General features: G+C 48.9%; 1 protein-coding gene and 1 non-coding gene across 7 annotated transcripts in view; one reads left to right on the top strand and one right to left on the bottom strand.

The window, feature by feature from the left end:
• Pfas (phosphoribosylformylglycinamidine synthase) overlaps positions 1 to 11342 on the top strand; it is a 27107-nt gene extending 15765 nt beyond the window's left edge. For all 6 annotated transcript variants that reach the window (XM_029546090.1, XM_029546089.1, XM_021212133.2 and 3 more), the window contains 17 exons: positions 3162 to 3235; positions 3559 to 3715; positions 4015 to 4076; positions 4185 to 4346; positions 4616 to 4738; positions 4864 to 4995; positions 5239 to 5469; positions 5613 to 5793; positions 5881 to 5964; positions 6158 to 6313; positions 6489 to 6608; positions 6831 to 6976; positions 7084 to 7291; positions 7397 to 7488; positions 7573 to 7687; positions 8666 to 8989; positions 9078 to 11342. In XM_029546090.1, the coding sequence (XP_029401950.1) occupies positions 3162 to 3235; positions 3559 to 3715; positions 4015 to 4076; positions 4185 to 4346; positions 4616 to 4738; positions 4864 to 4995; positions 5239 to 5469; positions 5613 to 5793; positions 5881 to 5964; positions 6158 to 6313; positions 6489 to 6608; positions 6831 to 6976; positions 7084 to 7291; positions 7397 to 7488; positions 7573 to 7687; positions 8666 to 8989; positions 9078 to 9388 (2678 nt within the window). In that variant the 3' untranslated portion in view covers positions 9389 to 11342. The remainder of the gene's footprint in view (positions 1 to 3161; positions 3236 to 3558; positions 3716 to 4014; positions 4077 to 4184; positions 4347 to 4615; positions 4739 to 4863; positions 4996 to 5238; positions 5470 to 5612; positions 5794 to 5880; positions 5965 to 6157; positions 6314 to 6488; positions 6609 to 6830; positions 6977 to 7083; positions 7292 to 7396; positions 7489 to 7572; positions 7688 to 8665; positions 8990 to 9077) is intronic.
• On the bottom strand, positions 599 to 705 carry LOC115065480. The gene has a single exon (XR_003845258.1). It is a non-coding gene; the product is annotated as a U6 spliceosomal RNA (small nuclear RNA).
• Positions 11343 to 16856: the final 5514 nt, after the last annotated feature.

Raw genomic sequence — 16856 nt, 5'->3', positions numbered from 1 at the left:
TTCCTTTCTTTCTTTCTTTCTTTCTTTCTTTCTTTCTTTCTTTCTTTCTTTCTTTCTTTCTTTCTTTCTTTTCGAGACAGGGTTTCTCTGTATATCCTTCGCTGTAGACCAGGCTGGCCTCAAACTCAGAAATCCGCCTGCCTCTGCCTCCTGAGTGCTGGGATTAAAGGCGTCAAGGTCATCCTTTGCTTTGTATTGAGTTTGAGGCCTGCCTGTGCTCTCTGGGACCCTGTCAGATATATGTGCGTATACCTCCAAAGGTGAGGTTAGGGAGGGAAAACTGCTTGCTCCACCTCCAGACCCTGTGCCTCCAACACACACGCTGCTCAGTTACTTAGTTACTTGTGGTCCTCCTGTGGTGTTTCCTGCTTACATAGACAGACCCAGGTGTTTTCCTTTTAAAAAACAAGACAAAATGCATACATATCTTTTTTCTTAATATTTTTATTACTTTTATTTTCTGAGATTCTAATAGAATTAATCATTTCTCCCTTCCCTTTCCTCCTTCCAAACCCTCTGATATACCCTTCTTTGCTTTCTTTCAAATCTGTGCCCTCTTTATCATTGTTGTTACATACATATATGCACACATATATAGAAAAGTATGGAATGTTCCACAAATTCACATATCATTCTTGTGCAGGGGACATGCTAATCTTTTTTGTATTTTTTCAATTTTAGAATATGTGCTTCCAAATTGGGCACTTTTTTTTTTTTTTTTTTTTTTTTTTTCATTTTATTGAACTAACTCTGAAGACCAGGCTGGCTTCAAACTCAGAGATCTGCCTGCCTCTGCCTCCCAAGTGCTGGGATTAAAGGCGTGCACCACCTGCACTACCACTGCCTGGCTTTTTTCTGGCTCTTTATTCTTTTCTCTTTCTTTCTTTCTTTCTTTCTTTCTTTCTTTCTTTCTTTCTTTCTTTCTTTCTTTCTTTCTTTCTTTCTTTCTTTCTCTTTTTTTTAGATCTTACTATGTAGCCTTGGTTGTAACTCCTAGGATTTCCTATGCAGACCAGGTTGGCCTAGAGCTCACAGACATCATACCTGCCTCTGCCTCCGTAGTGTTGGGATTAAAGGCATGTGCCACATCTGACTCTGTGTGTGTGTGTGTGTGTGTGTGTGTGTGTGTGTGTGTGTGTTAATTTAAAAATATGTGTGTATATTTACATGTATGCCATGTGCACATGGGTGCTCATGGGAGCCAGAGACGCCATTGAATCTCCTGGCACTAGAGTTACAGGTGGTTATGAGCTGCCTAATGTGAATTAACCAAAGTCAGATCCTTCAGAAGAATATTATGAGATAAGCCACCTGCAGTGGTGGGTTGTAGCTTCTTGTATCCTTCTTGGCATGTGGAATGCCTTGGGATCAGTGTACAGCTGCACACACCAGGTCAATATGTGGGCTCATTTCTGAATGAGCAGTTCTATCTATTCAATTGATTTTTTTTTATTTTTATTTTTTGGTTTTTCGAGACATTCAATTGATTTCTATCTTCCCTTAATATGAGCCACCTTTTAACCCACACCTTAATTTTAGTGCTGCACTGTATTTATTACTGAAGCAATGTAGTAAGTTCTAGGAGCAGAAAGAGCTGACAGTGTGGTTCAGTGGTGGAGTACTTGACTAATGATACACAAAGCATCGGGTCTGGACCCTATACCACAAGTAAATGCAGAAAGTAGGGTTTTCGTTTTGTTCTTATTCACCATGGTCGTGTAGGCTGGAGAGATGGCTCTGCAGTTAAGGGTGTGTACTGCTTTCGCAGAGGACCCAAGTTTGCTGTCTTGCACCCACGTCACAAGGCTTATGACTGACTGGAAGTCCAGCTCCAGGCATCTGTCATCTTCTGGATTCTATGGGCTCCTGTATTACATGCACAGGCACACACATCAGTTTGTTTTGTTTTGTTTTGTTTTGTTTTTTCAAGACAGGGTTTCTCTGTGTAGCCCTGGCTGTCCTGGAATTCACTCTGTAGAGTAGCCTTGAATTCAGAAATTCACCTGCCTCTGCCTCCCAAGTGCTGGGACTAAAGGCATGTGCCACCATGCCCGGCACACATCAATATATAAATAAAGATAAATCCTTTATTGATAATTAAAAGAGATTGTTGAGCTGGAGAGATGGCTCAGCGGTTAAGAGCACTGACTGCTCTTTCAGAGGTCCTGAGTTCAATTCCCAGCAACCTCATGGTGGCTCACAACCATCTGTAATGGGTATCCGATGCCCTTTCCTGGTGTGTCTGAAGACAGTGACAGTGTACCCATATACATGAAATAAAGAAATAAATCTTAGCCGGGCGTGCCAGGGTTACACAGAGAAACCCTGTCTCAGAGAGAGAGAGAGAGAGAGAGAGAGAGAGAGAGTTTTGATTGGTTTAAACAATGTTTATTCATATTCCTGTTGAATGTGCAGGTAAGATATAGGGAATATACCATCCTAACAGTAATGCCTTGCAACCTATCTGTAAAGGTGTTGTATTATTTCTTATATTTGCTGAACCAGCTAATTCAGTGTTTACTATTGTATATAGATGATTTTATACATGTGAATAAAACTGTAGGGTAAATTTCTCAACATACATTTTCCCCATTAGAGAATAGATGTGTTGGTAATTTTTAAAAACTTACGTGGGGCTGGTGAGATGGCTCAGTGGGTAAGAGCACCCGACTGCTCTTCCGAAGGTTCAGAGTTCAAATCCCAGCAACCACATGGTGGCTCATAACCATCTGTAACAAGATCTGACTCCCTCTTCTGGAGTGTCTGAAGACAGCTACAGTGTACTTACATATAATAAATAAATAAATCTTTAAAAAAAAAAAAAAAACTTACGCATTTTTACTTGATGTGTATGACTTTTGCTGCATGTGGATACTATGAGTGTGCAGTGCTCACAAAGGCCAGCAGAGGGCATCATAGCCTCTGGAACTGGAGTTAGAAGCACCTATGTGTTGCCTCCCCCCCCCCCCCCATAGGTGCTGAGAACTGAATACAGGTCTTCTAAAAGAGCAGCCAATGTTTAAGCACTGAGGCCTCTCTTCAGCCCTGTGGCACTGTAGTTTTTATTACTGTCCCAGTGTTCTCAGGTTATGTGCTCACTCTCCCTTCTGCTCAGTGGACTCTGTAGCTTCTGGTTCTGGTTCAACCTTCCTTTCTTGCAGGCATGGAGGTTGTAAAGGTTGGGGGTCCTGTGTATAGGATTGGAGTTGGGGGTGGAGCTGCTTCATCTGTGCAGGTGAGTGAGTGAGAATTGTTAAGGAAGCCAACTCTCGGGGCTGGAGAGATGGCTCAGTGGTTAAGAGCACTGACTCCTCTTCCAGAGGTCCTGAGTTCAATTCGGTGGCTCACAGCCATCTGTAATGGGATCTGATGCCCTCTTCTGGTGTCTGAAGAGAGTGACAGTGTACTCACATGAAATAAATATAATTTTTTTTTTTTTTTTTTAAAAGGGCATCCTTTTTTATGCACCTTTCCTATAATTGGGCCCCGCTGTGGGGCGCTAGTGCTGGTGGAACTTTCAGGCCTCCCTAGGATGAGCTATGCCCTGTGTCTCCTCAGGTTCAGGGAGACAACACCAGTGACCTGGACTTTGGAGCTGTGCAACGGGGAGACCCGGAAATGGAGCAAAAGATGAACCGTGTGATCCGGGCTTGTGTGGAGGCCCCAGGAGGAAACCCCATCTGCAGCCTCCATGACCAGGGTGCTGGTGGCAACGGTGAGGGAAGTGGTCAGGACAAGGGACTCGGTCTACTTGGTCTTGGACAGATTTGCTTTCGGGAGAAGCACTAAGGGTTTGCAGCCAACCAGCAGGCTCTGCTGCACCTTCTCCATGCTGGACAGCCCGGGGTGGAGGGGTAGAAGCTGCTCCTGTGCGGGGCTGGACAGTGAGGGGAAAGCCGCAGCTCATCCAGGGACACAGAATTTTAGGTACTACTCTGGAATCCAGAACTCCCTTTGTTTTCCTGGGACTGACCATGACTAGATTGTTACCTCTCCCTGCCATACTCTCAACAGGCAATGTCCTAAAGGAGCTGAGTGACCCAGAAGGAGCCGTCATTTACACCAGCCGCTTCCAGGTGCGTAGGTCTCATCCCTGAAGCCTGGCTGCCCCCTCTCCCCAACAACACTGTGAGGCAAGGCAGTGATCACTGGCCCTTCCTGTTCTCCCCTACATGTCTGTGCAGCTAGGTGACCCAACCTTGAATGCACTGGAAATCTGGGGGGCTGAGTACCAGGAGTCAAATGCACTGTTGCTGAGGCCCTCTGACCGGGACTTCCTGAGTCGTGCCAGTGCCCGGGAACGCTGCCCAGCTTGTTTTGTTGGCACAATCACTGGAGACAAGAGAGTGAGTTGGCACCAGTAATCCGGAGCAGATGCTAGAGGCAGGCTTGGGCCGCCTGGGTGCCCGGGCTCGGGGAGAAAGGTCGAGGGAGCAAAATGAGACCCAATGGAAAGTGAGCGTAAGAGGAGATGGGAACAGAGTTAGGGTTGGCAGAGAGGAGACACTCCCCAAAAAGCCAGTCAGGCTGGGAACATTTTCTCCTCCTCTCTGGGCAGTTCCCTGCCAGTGTTGACATTTTCATTTTCTTTGGGGGCTGTCCCCGGGGCCCACAGATCGTGCTGGTGGATGATCGTGAGTGCCTGGTCGGAAAAAGTGGTCAGGGAGATGCCCCCCTGAGACCTCCAACCCCTGTGGACCTGGAGCTTGACTGGGTGCTGGGAAAGATGCCTCAGAAGGTATGTGAGCCAGGCAGGGGAGTGTGTGGTGCAGTGGTCTTTCTGGCACGTTAATTTCCCCTTGCCTTTGTCGCAGGTGTGCCCTGCCCTTCCCAGGTTCTTACATTTGGCCTCTTCCATTTCAGGAGTTCTTCCTCCAGAGAAAACCCCCTGTGCTGCAGCCTTTGGCGTTCCCCCCAGAGCTGAGTGTGCGACAGGCTCTGGACCGGGTCCTAAGGCTGCCTGCTGTGGCCAGCAAACGCTACCTCACTAACAAGGTCGTCCTTGTACCCCACTTGGCTGCTTTAGCTTTCTGCACTATTCTCTGTCATTCATCCTGGCTCTCCCCCACTGGGGTTTCCTAGGCTCTGGGAATGAAGGGGTTGGGGGCGGAGCATCCCCAGTGGCCGACTCTCCCGCTACCCACCTTCGGTATGTTCTTACTTTCAGTTCAGAGGATACCCACCCCTCTGCTGACCCTTGCCTTCTTCTCCGTCGCCAATTGCATCTGTGTTCCATAGGTGGATCGCTCTGTGGGTGGCCTTGTTGCCCAACAGCAGTGTGTCGGGCCACTGCAGACTCCTCTGGCTGATGTGGCTGTTGTAGCACTGAGCCACCAGGAGCGCATAGGGGCTGCCACAGCCCTGGGAGAGCAGCCAGTCAAGAGCCTGCTGGACCCCAAGGCTGCTGCCAGGCTTGCTGTGTCTGAGGCCCTCACCAACCTGGTTTTTGCTCCTGTCACCGACCTCCGAGTGAGTCCTCCGTGCCTTCTGTCCTGCACTTCCGGGCCTCTGCATCCATCAGTCACTCTCCATCTTTCCCATTGCTTTTGGCACATAAACTCCCAGGGGTTTTGCATCTCTCTTCCTCTCCAATGTGTCCCCACTGTTCCTAGGATGTGAAGTGCAGTGGGAACTGGATGTGGGCAGCCAAGCTCCCAGGTGAGGGTGCGGCGCTGGCCGATGCCTGTGAGGCTATGGTGGCAGTGATGGCAGCACTGGGTGTGGCAGTAGATGGTGGCAAAGACTCCCTCAGCATGGCTGCCCGAGTCGGCACTGAGACCGTGCAGGCTCCTGGTAAGGATGAGGCCCTTGTGGGAGGGAAGAAGGCTCTGAGGGCCTGGGCTGCTACCTCACTTGGTCTTATTTCTCTTTGCTCGGCAGGGTCCCTGGTCATTTCAGCATATGCTGTCTGTCCAGACATCACAGCCACTGTGACCCCGGACCTCAAACGCCCTGGAGGGAAAGGTATGGTTCCATCGCCCTTGTCCTTGTGGTTCTGTTCTGAGCTTGCTCCTTGCTATGAGGTCTACTTTATGAGTCCTGGTCCCCCTCATCTCAGCCCTGAGGTGCACTGCTTTCTAGGACTGGCGGTTGGGAGTGTCCTGCTGTGTACTGTGAGTGCCATCTTGAGCTGCTGTCCCCTGCTTTGCTTTCTTAGGTCATTTGCTCTATGTGCCTTTGAGCCCTGGGCAGCACCGGCTGGGGGGAACGGCTCTGGCCCAGTGTTTCTCTCAGCTCGGGGAGCACCCTCCTGATCTAGACCTTCCCGAGAACCTCGTGCGTGCCTTTCATATCACCCAGGGGCTACTGAAAGGTGAGTGTGGCCCTGGCACCTAGGTGCAGACGTGTGGGGGGCACTTGCCTCCTGAACAAGTGAGTGAGGTGCCTTCTCTCCTGTGAGTGCCCGCCTTCTCAAACTCACTGGCTCTCCAGACGCTCTGGAGCCTTAGGCTTGGCCTGAGATGGCTGAATTTTCCTTGTTCCTCCAGACTGCCGTCTTTACTCAGGCCATGATGTCAGCGATGGGGGGCTTGTCACCTGCCTTCTAGAGATGGCCTTTGCTGGGAACTGTGGGATAGAGGTAGATGTACCCGCCCCTGGGATCCATGGTGAGTCGCTTGGGCTGCCTCCTTTACTTGTAGATTTTTCTGGTGTAAAGAATGTGGTGTCTCTGACCCTATCTCCTGAGTCTTAGCTGAATCCTCCATTTCTGTCCTCATGTTCTGAACTGTGGCACTCTACGACCTCTCATAGTCTCTGGTGCATCTTCCATGAGCTCCCCCTCCAGATCCCATCTCACCCAAGTCATCCGGACTCGCCCCTTTTTCCAGCATTGCCTGTGCTGTTTGCGGAAGAGCCGGGTCTGGTGTTGGAGGTACAGCAGGCAGATGTGGCCGGAGTACGGCAGAGGTACGAGAGCGCTGGCCTGCAGTGTCTGGAACTGGGCCACACGGGCGAGGCTGGACCCCAGGCCATGGTGAGGAAGCCAGGGAGAATGTAGTGTTACCGTGAGCCTGTCGGCAAATACCACTCTCAAACCATCACGGGGCCACACTTTCTCCTTCATGGGTCTCCCCGCTGCAGGTCCGAATATCAGTGAATAAGGCTGTGGTAATAGAGGAGCCTGTTGGGGAGTTAAGAGCCCTCTGGGAGGAAACAAGTTTCCAGCTGGACCTACTGCAGGCAGAGCCGCGCTGTGTGATGGAGGAGAAACAGGGCCTGAAGGAGCGGACAGGGCCCAGCTACTACCTGCCGCCCACCTTTCCTATGGCCTCTGTGCCCTGTCATCCTGGTAAGGGAGTGTGCACAGAGGCGGGGGGCTTGGATCTGCCCTGGGGAAGGGATCTGAGGTTTCAGAGTGGATAGGTAGCATTCTGCTCAGAGACACATCTTCCAGGTGGTCCTGTCCCTCGAGTTGCCATCTTGCGAGAAGAGGGCAGCAATGGAGACCGAGAAATGGCCGATGCCTTTCACTTGGCTGGCTTTGAGGTAAACCTGGTGCCTAGCAGAGCTCGAGATCTCCATCTTGTCTTGGCTGGATGTCTTCTAATGGTTTCCTCCTTGTCGTGTTAGGTGTGGGATGTGACCATGCAGGATCTCTGCTCTGGGGCCATCAGGCTGGACACATTTCGTGGTGTGGCCTTTGTGGGCGGCTTCAGCTATGCAGACGTCCTGGGCTCTGCCAAAGGTCAGTGTGCAGACACCTGCGTCTGCCATTTCCACATTTGCTGTTCAAATGTCTTCGACTTCTTCTGCCCAGGCTGCCGCCAACTTGTTGCCTCCATAAGTCAGGCAGGGTGCTCCAAGACCAGGGTGCTCCAAGACCAGAGGCCAGCAGGAGGAGGGTGGCTGGCTTTTCATCCTCATCGAGCTGTTCTTCAACTTGATCAGATTGTCCTGTTCTGTGGAAAGGTGGTTCAGCACATTAGATCAAGGGAGGGCGAAAGGTCAGGCTTTTTGTGTGTGAAATCTTTCTTTTTTTTTAATGAGACACGGTTTCATGAAGCTGCTCAAACTCACAAGGTAGCCTTGGAAGCCATCACTTTAGCCTTTTTTTTTTTTTTTTTAAAGATTAATTTATTTATTTTATGTATATGAGTACACCATTGCTCTCTTCAGACACACCAGAAGAGGGCATCAGACCCCATTACAGATGGTTGTGAGCCACCATGTGGTTGCCGGGAATTGACCTTTGGAAAAGCAGTCAGTGCTCTTAACTGCTGAGCCATCTCTCCAACCCCCTACTTTATCCTTTCAAGTGTGGGGATTTACAGGTGTGAAATCTTACTGTTGAGTCTTAACTACATAGCATTAAGAAATATGTTTTTGCTTAGCATAAAGAAATTCATGGGCCGGGCAGTGGTGGCGCACGCCTTTAATCCCAACACTTGGGAGGCAGAGGCAGGCGGCTTTCTGAGTTTGAGGACAGCCAGGGCTACACAGAGAAACCCTGTCTCAAAAAGCCAAAAAGAAAAGGAAAAAAAAGAAATTCATGGATCTCCTGTCAGGCTATCTGATTGAAGCAGCTCAGGCTGTTTCTTCCCTCAAGTTTGTCCCAGGATCTGAAGAGACTGATTCTAGAATAGAGGGCTGTCATTCCTTCATGCCCTGCTTCTGCTTTTCTCAGGCCTTTTACATCTCACTCTGGCTTAACTGTTCTTCCTAGGTTGGGCAGCTGCCGTGACCTTTAATCCACAGGCCAGGGAAGAGCTGGGCCGCTTCCGCAGGCGGCCGGACACCTTCAGCCTGGGCGTGTGCAATGGCTGTCAGCTGCTGGCTCTTCTGGGCTGGGTGGGAAGTGATCCCAGTGAAGAGCAAGCTGAGCCAGGCCACGACTCCCAGCCAACACAGCCAGGCCTCCTGCTCCGCCACAATCTGTCTGGGCGGTATGAGTCCCGATGGGCCACCGTACGTGTGGAGCCGGGGCCAGCCCTGATGCTCCGAGGGATGGAAGGCTCTGTGTTGCCCGTGTGGAGTGCTCACGGAGAAGGTCAGGCCGGGGAAGGCAGGGGAGGGCTTGTAGGCTGCGGCTGGGCCTGGCGGAACTTGGCCTTCACTCTCTTCTCCTTCACTTCCAGGCTACATGGCATTTTCTTCTCCTGAACTCCAAGCCAAGATCAAGGCCAAGGGCTTGGTTCCTCTGCACTGGGCAGACGATGATGGGAACCCCACAGAGCAGTACCCTCTGAACCCCAATGGATCTCCAGGGGGCATAGCTGGTGTCTGTTCCCAAGACGGCCGCCACCTGGCACTCATGCCACACCCTGAGCGGGCTGTAAGGCTTTGGCAGTGGGCATGGCGACCCTCTCCCTTTGATGGTCTTCCCACCTCCCCATGGCTGCAGCTCTTCATCAATGCTAGGAACTGGACCCAGGAGGACAGCTGCTGAGGAGGCTGTGTGACCACCCTGGCCCACAGCTCACCCTTTGACTCTGTTGCCTTCTTTCCCCATTGCTTTCAGGAGTATCCCCATGTGATTTCCAAAAGCATCTTAGACAGCAAGAGCCAAAATGCTGGGACGGCCTCAGCTGCGTTGCTCAGTTTAGCCTTGCCCCTGCAGGAGCTGCTTTTTTGTTGTTGTTTTGGTTTTTTCGAGACAGGGTTTCTCTGTGTAGCCCTGGCTGTCCTGGAACTCACTTTGTAGACCAGGCTGGCCTNGAACTCAGAAATCNGCCTGCCTCTGCCTCCNGAGTGCTGGGATTAAAGGCGTGTGCCACCATCCCTGGAACTGCTTTCAGGTCTTGAGTTTAGCTTAGATCTCCAGCAAGCAGTTCAGGCTCCAAGGACCTCTGACAGTGCAGGGGGTGGGCAAAGATTTACTGGCAGTCCTTCTGGGATCATTACCTTGTGATCCTTCATTCTCTTGGTTAGAGCTCTGAGTGAGCTCTCACGACCCTGTTTTCTTTGGCTTTGTGAGACTGGCTTTGAGTCTATAACCCAGGTTGGCCCAAAACTCAGAATTCTTTAGCGTTAGCCCGGGTGAGTGCCAAGGTGCTTAGGGTCTAGGAATAATGTACATTGGTCCCTCCCAGCCTCTGCTCTCAGCTGAAAAGAGCGGCTTTCTGAATCCCTCTTCAGACATGCCCTGCTAGTTGTTAGGAATCATTGCTTCTGGCCATGCTCAAGGGGCCGACCTGTGCCTACCTCAGATCACATTCCTGATTCTTGCTTCTCTTAATTTAGCAGCCACCTTAAAGTAGATAACACCTTCCTTCTTAGAGCAGAGAGCCCTGAGCTACTGGAGTTTGTTTTTTCTTGTTTTGTTTTTTCAAGATAGGGTATATATTTTTTTATTTTATTTTATTTTTTTAATGTGTATGTAGCCCTGGCTGTCCCGGAACTTACACTGGCCTTGCACTTGGAGATCCATCTTCGTGCTGGGGTTAAAGGTGTGCGCCATTACCGCCTGGCCATTCACTTTTCTTGTTGCTTCATCAGTAATGGTGCCTGACACTGGTACTGACCTAGTGGAGTTTGTAGTCTTAATAGGGCTAGAATAATAGCTCCTTAGCCTGTACCGCCAAGCTAAGTAGGTGCCGGGTAACTTAGTGTCGGACATAAAGATTAAGGTATTTGAGAGGCGTTTCCCAGTTAGCAAAGTTTAATGATAAACTGTCTCCGATTGGTTCCAACTTGAAAAGGGCAGCAAGGCGCCCCACCCGCCCAGCTCCATCTGCTTTTGAAGAGCCTGCAGTCACAGATCATTTCTTGGTAGTAGCTGTTGTACCGACAGCCACCTCCCACCATCCCTTGTTTCCTACTTGTACGGTAGACTCGGGTAGCCCCTAAGAAGCTGGGTCATGATTAAAGGAGTTTCCTTATAAAAACAGACTGACGTGTTGGATTTCTAAATATTTCAGGGTTTGGGGGAATGCAGAACACTTGTGCTTCTGCAGAAGCAGCACCCCGAAAAGGTACTAATTGTGAGTAGGTGTTAAGTTGCAGGTTGTATGTCCGTCTGAGTAGTAGGACACTTACTTGCCTAGTATCTGTGTGTGTCCTGAGTTTGATCTCCCTCCAGCACCACAAAAGGAAGATGTTTGGAGATGGGGAGTCAGATCTTTTTCCTTATCACTATGCAGAATAACTTTTCCTCACTAGAGTGATTCTGAGGGTTTTGTTTGTGTTTTCAGACCCAGGCTGTCCTGGCTGGCTTTGAACTCATGTAGCTGAGAGTAGTCTTGAAATCATGGTCTTGTTCCAAGTGCTGGGTTCTGACCTGAGTACCATTTTGGACATGTGAACATTCCCTTTGATGCTGTAGAAGAACATATATTTTGCTTATGATGGCACACGCCTTTAATCCCAACACTTAGGAGGCAGGGGCAGGTGGATCTTTGTAAGTTCAAGGTCAGCCTAGTGAGTTCCAGGCTAGTCAGGGCACTGTCTCAAATTTATATATTTAAAATGTAAGTGTTTATGAAAATACTTTTTGTTAATCTGAGAGGGCAAGATGGCTTAGTGCAGAAGTTTTCAACCTTCCTAACACTGTAACCCTGTAATACAGTTCCTCATGATATTGTGGCCACAACCATAAAATTTTGGTTGCTATTTTATAACTGTAATTTTGCTGCTGTTAAAAATCATGATGTAAGCCGGGCGTGGTGGTGCACACCTTTAATCCCAGCACTTGGGAGGCAGAGGCAGGCAGATTTCTGAGTTCGAGGCCAGCCTGGTCTACAGAGTGAGTTCCAGGACTACACAGAGAAGCCCTGTATCGAAAAAACCAAAAAAAAAAAAAAAAAATCATGATGCAAATGTCTATTTTCTGATGGCCTTAGGTCCCAAGAGGATCATGACCCACAGGTTGAGAACTGCTGGCTTAGTGGGGGGAGGTATTTACTATCAAGCTTAATGCTTTGAGTTCAGTCCCTGGAGGTCACATGGTGAAAGGGAAGGACCGGGCTGGTGAGATGGCTCAGCGTGTAAGAGCACTCGACTGCTCTTCTGAAGGTCTGGAGTTCAAATCCCAGCAACCACATGGTGGCTCACAACCATCTGTTAACAAGATCTGACTCCCTCTTCTGGAGTGTCTGAGGACAGCTACAGTGTACTTACATATAATAAATAAATAAATCTTTTTTTTAAAAAATAAAGGAAAGGACCAACTCTCTGATGGTTGTCTGATGGCACATGTGCACAAGCACGCACATCTGTCAGCTTGCATGTAGTCAGGTGTGGTGGTACATTTAATCACAAACCTATCAGTGATACTTTACTCCTCACGAATGGAAAATTTCAAATTAATGCAAAAAGATGCCAAGTGGTCCAGTAGAAGTGTGTTTTTGTTGTGCATGCAAGGGCCGATAAGCCATTCTCGGTCCTGCGTTCACCTTTTAAAGTTTATTTTACACATGTGTGTGGTTTGCCTGTATTTGTGTGTGCCTGGATATCAGAAGAGGACTTCAGATCCTCTAGATCTGGGGTTATCAGTGGTTGCAGAATTGAAACCAGGTCCTCTGTAAGAATAAGTGCTCTCAACTGCTGAGCCATCTCTCCAGATTCACACCTGAATCTTTAAACACCCTTTACAATAGCATCTAAACCTCTTAAGCAAGTCCTGTCTTAGGTTTCATCTCTTTAACAGATTTCTAAAATCCTTGGTTATACACAAGGCTGTCACGGCAGCACAGACACCTCAGCCCAAGTCACCATTGTGATCGCACCTTAAAGAAGGCTTTAATCAAAGATCTGTCCCCCAAGCAGTGTAAACTCCACGGTCCCAGGAACTCTGTCCCTAACAGTGTCTGGCACCTACCAGGTGGCCAGTAAGTCTATGTTGAGTAAATAAATAGATATAAAAGTTGATTTATTTTCCCAGGTAGCTTCTCTGTGTAGCCCTGGCTGTCCTATAGTTGCTCTCTAGATAAAAGGCGTGTGCCGCCACCACCACCCAGTTTGTTGTTTTGGTCTTTATTTTAAGTATTTGTCCTTGGGGCTGGAGAGATTGTTGCAGGAAACATTTAAAAAGAAAAGAAAAGAACGTTACGTTCCTGTGCTTGTGTCTCTGGCCCAGCGGTCTGGCCAACCTGGTTTTATCTCATGGAGACTCTGACTCAGGACTCCACAATCTCTCCACCCAGCTTGTTAGGTTCTCACTGGTGGGTTGCTACCACGCCAACCCCGCTCTTCAAATCCCCCACAGCCTTTGTGCTGCACATCTGCCAAATCCACTCCTTGCTGCCTTTCTTGAACCCAGATGAGCTGCGTGAAGGAAAATGCAAAACAAACTTAGTTCAGAAACAATGGTAACTCAGTCTCTGGGCACAACGACTAAAACCTAATCTTGTCAGCTTTATTAAAATCTGCTTCCTGGGGTGGTGAATCCTCGAGGATCCACCATGGTACTGGGAATCTCTAGCAGCTACATCTTACCCCTCGGCTGTCCCCATTCCAAAAGTACTGGCTGCTCTTGTAGAGGATCTGGGTTCAATTCCTAGTAACTCCCAGCACCCACATGGCAGCTCATACTGTTACTTCAGTTCCAGAGGACCTGACACCCTCAGACAGACTGACAGACATGCAAACAAAACACCAATGTACTTTAAACAAAAAGGTGGCAATGTAAAATAAACCATGTAACTTTTTAAAAATTTAATTATGTGAATGAGTGTTCTATCTGTAAATACATCTGCATGCCAGAAGAGGACAACAGGTCCCAGGAGAGATGGTTGTGAGCCACCATGTGGTTGCTGGAAATTGAACTCAAGACCTCTGGAAGAGCAGTCAGTGCTCTTAACCACTGAGCCATCTCTCCAGACACTCATGTGGATCTTTCCTTTTCCTTTTCCTTTTCCTTTTCTTTTCCTTTCCTTCCTTTTCCTTTTCCTTTTCCGTTCCTTTAGGTTTTTTCCTTAATAGAAAGTGGTGTCAGGGGGCTGGGTTTGTAAGTAGATGGCTTTGCCGTTCCCCTTTCTCTTTGGCTGGTTTGTCCAGTCATCCTGTGTCGTCAGGCCAATGAAGGGCACTAACTTGACATTAGTTTTCTCTTTCTCATCCTTTCTCCCTTTGTATCTCTCCTCTCCCTTCTCTACCTTGTCTCTCTTCGGTTTTATAGGAGGATAGATATATCACAGAATTATGCACATTATTGTCGCTTTCTGTCTGTGCCCTGGTGATTGCAAGGGTGGCAGGCAGCCAGCAGGAGGCTTGTAGACAAGAGGGCCAAGTGGGGACTACCAGACGAGCTGCTTTCTCTAGGAACGCCCCAACACCAGGTACCCTCTGCTCTCTAGCATCACTCTATGCTTCCCTACAGACTGCCATGGGGATCTCTCTCTCTCTCTCTCTCTCTCTCTCTCTCTCTCTCTCTCTCTCTCTCTCTCTCTCTCTCTCTCCCCCTCCTCTCTCTCTCTCTCACACAAACACACCATCACCACCACCACAAACAAGAGACATGCCCATAAAAGGGAGGAGCTCTGCCAGGATCTGTTGTCTCACACCTAATGTTCTTGAGACCCTGTAGTGTTAGACAAGCAAGTCTATGGTTGGCCACTTGGGGGCAGTAAACAGCCAGAGGTGAAGCTAAGGAATTGCTGGCTAGGCCTAGACATACCTAGGACTGAGTCCAGGTAAGCTACTCTTTAGGATTGCCTTTGGCACAGGGTCACCCAGCACAAACAGACATGAGTAACAACATCTGTCTGTTTGGCTTCAGGAACAGGAAGGGTGGGACAGAGGGCTGTCTGTGAAACTGGCTAGGGCCTGTCCACCAGGTAAGGGTTGTGAAGAACCTTGGCACTGTGACTTTGAATGCTCTCAACAGCACAGGGTTCTGGAGGCAGGAACACAACAGTTTGCCTGTATAGAGAGCAGAAGGGGTGTGGCAGCACTGTAGGAAGACAATATTTTCAGAAGCTGGACAGGGTATGCTAACTAAGGAAACAAATGGTTGAAAATGAGTCTGTCTGGGCCAGGAAGAGCCAACTAGAAACAGACCCAGCAGACACCTAGTAGAACATGTTAAGGAATCAGGACAAGACCCCAGAACAATGGGAAAGCAGTTGAAGAGGTGGATGTAGTGATGCAGGGATGAACAGATTTGTGATTTGGCTGTTTAGAGATCGGGGCGTGTATAATCTACACTGGCTGTAAACTCACTGTATAGCTGAAAATGACCTTGAACTGGCAGTCCTCCATCCTTCACCTCCAGAGGGAGGGCTGAGGTTACAGGAGTGCACTACCACAGCTGGCTTTATGTGATGCTCAGAATTGAGCCTTGGGCTGCATGCATGCTAGATAAGCTACTGTACTGAGTTATACTCTCAGCCCAACTTGTGACCTAGAGATTATAGTAGCTGCAGAGAAAGAAAGGATGGGAGGTGGAGAGAGTCCAGTGTGAAAGCTACATACTGACCACATAGCAATAGTGTTGGCCTGGAAGGGAAGAGTAGTAGGCCTTAGGGATGGAGAGAAATGGGAGGCCAGGAGGTGGTGGTGCATGCCTTTAATTCCAGGACTTGGGAGGCAGAGGCAGGCAGATTTCTGAGTTCGAGGCCAGCCTGGTCTACAGAGTGAGTTTCAGGACAGCCAGGACTACACAGAGAAACCCTGTCTCGAAAGAAAGAAAGAAAGAAAGAAAGAAAGAAAGAAAGAAAGAAGAGAGAGAGAGAGAGAGAGAGAGAGAGAGAGAGAGAGAAGTGGGAGTGGAAACAACCAGAAGTGAATATGGGGGGAGGGGGAGGGAGAGAAAGTGTGAAGAGTCAATAAGGAAGAAGGTGGTAGAGAAGAAAGCAAGCCATTAATGAAGCCCAGAGCCCTGGCCTGCCCCTGGATCACTGGGTATATAAAGATTTCACTATTGGCACATTTGGAAGCTAAGTTTATGCTTTGCTTTGCAGTTATTGAGTTTGAGGGGTCAATGGGACAAACTGATAGAAATCTGTTAGAGGGGACATCCAGGAGGCAGTTAGAAGAGAATGAGGCACTGGGATGTGGGTGGATAAGGAAGCTTATCTATGGGCAATGTGCAAGTCTGAGAGCTCAGTCTGGCTACCATTGTCAGGTCTAACCGGTAGAGTGGGTTTGCATTGCCCGAGTACCCTGAGATGTCCTGGAAGGTATCCAGGGAGACAGGAGAGAGTGTCCTCTTCCCCCTCGCCACTGAGTCCTACGAGCTCAGCCGGCCAAATCTTTGCCCAGAAGCAGAGTCCTCTCTTTGCCACTACAGTATGGTAGGCCCTCCCCACTCTCTCAACACCTCACCTGTGGGAACTTACAAGGACTTGGCTTTGGCTAAATAGGTGAGAAAAGTCAACTGTGTGTAGCTTTATAGAATGGATCCTGTGGGTTTCCAAAACGGATACCACCTAAGGGGTCCCCAAAGAAAGGACAGATACAGCCACTGACCAGAGAGCAAGGATCCTTGCCTGGGTGGTGGGCCAAGGAACCTCCTATTCCCCTTGTCACTGCAGGTCTTTTCTATTGAGGCCCATGGGATTTTGAAAAGTTGTGACCGTCCTCGGACCCCAGCAGGCCACCAGGTTAGAATCTGATACCCCACGCCCTATCATCCATTAGCTTGTCTGAATCTTGTCCTCTCTCCACCTCTGAGATGTGTAAAGACAGGTAAGAGACTCAGGGCGAAGGGCACGAACCTGACAAGAAGTCTCAAGAAAGGTTTCCAGAACTGATTGGGGGGGAAACATAACTTGCTTTGGGGAGAGGAAGGATATGAGCTGGCTACAGACCCAGGTTCCTCAAGACAAAAGTTACAGAGCAGTAGCCATGGAATAGATGTCTCTGAATCCTTTTTTTTTTTTAAAGATTTATTTATTTATATATGAGTACACTGTTGCTGTCTTCAGACACACCAGAAGAGGGCATCAGATCCCATTACAGATGGTTGTGAGCCACCA

This window comes from Mus pahari, chromosome 14 (genome assembly GCF_900095145.1).
Source record: "Mus pahari chromosome 14, PAHARI_EIJ_v1.1, whole genome shotgun sequence".
Lineage (NCBI taxonomy): Eukaryota > Metazoa > Chordata > Mammalia > Rodentia > Muridae > Mus > Mus pahari.
Note: the sequence above shows the minus strand (reverse complement) of the source record. Positions and strands in the feature narration are given on the sequence as shown.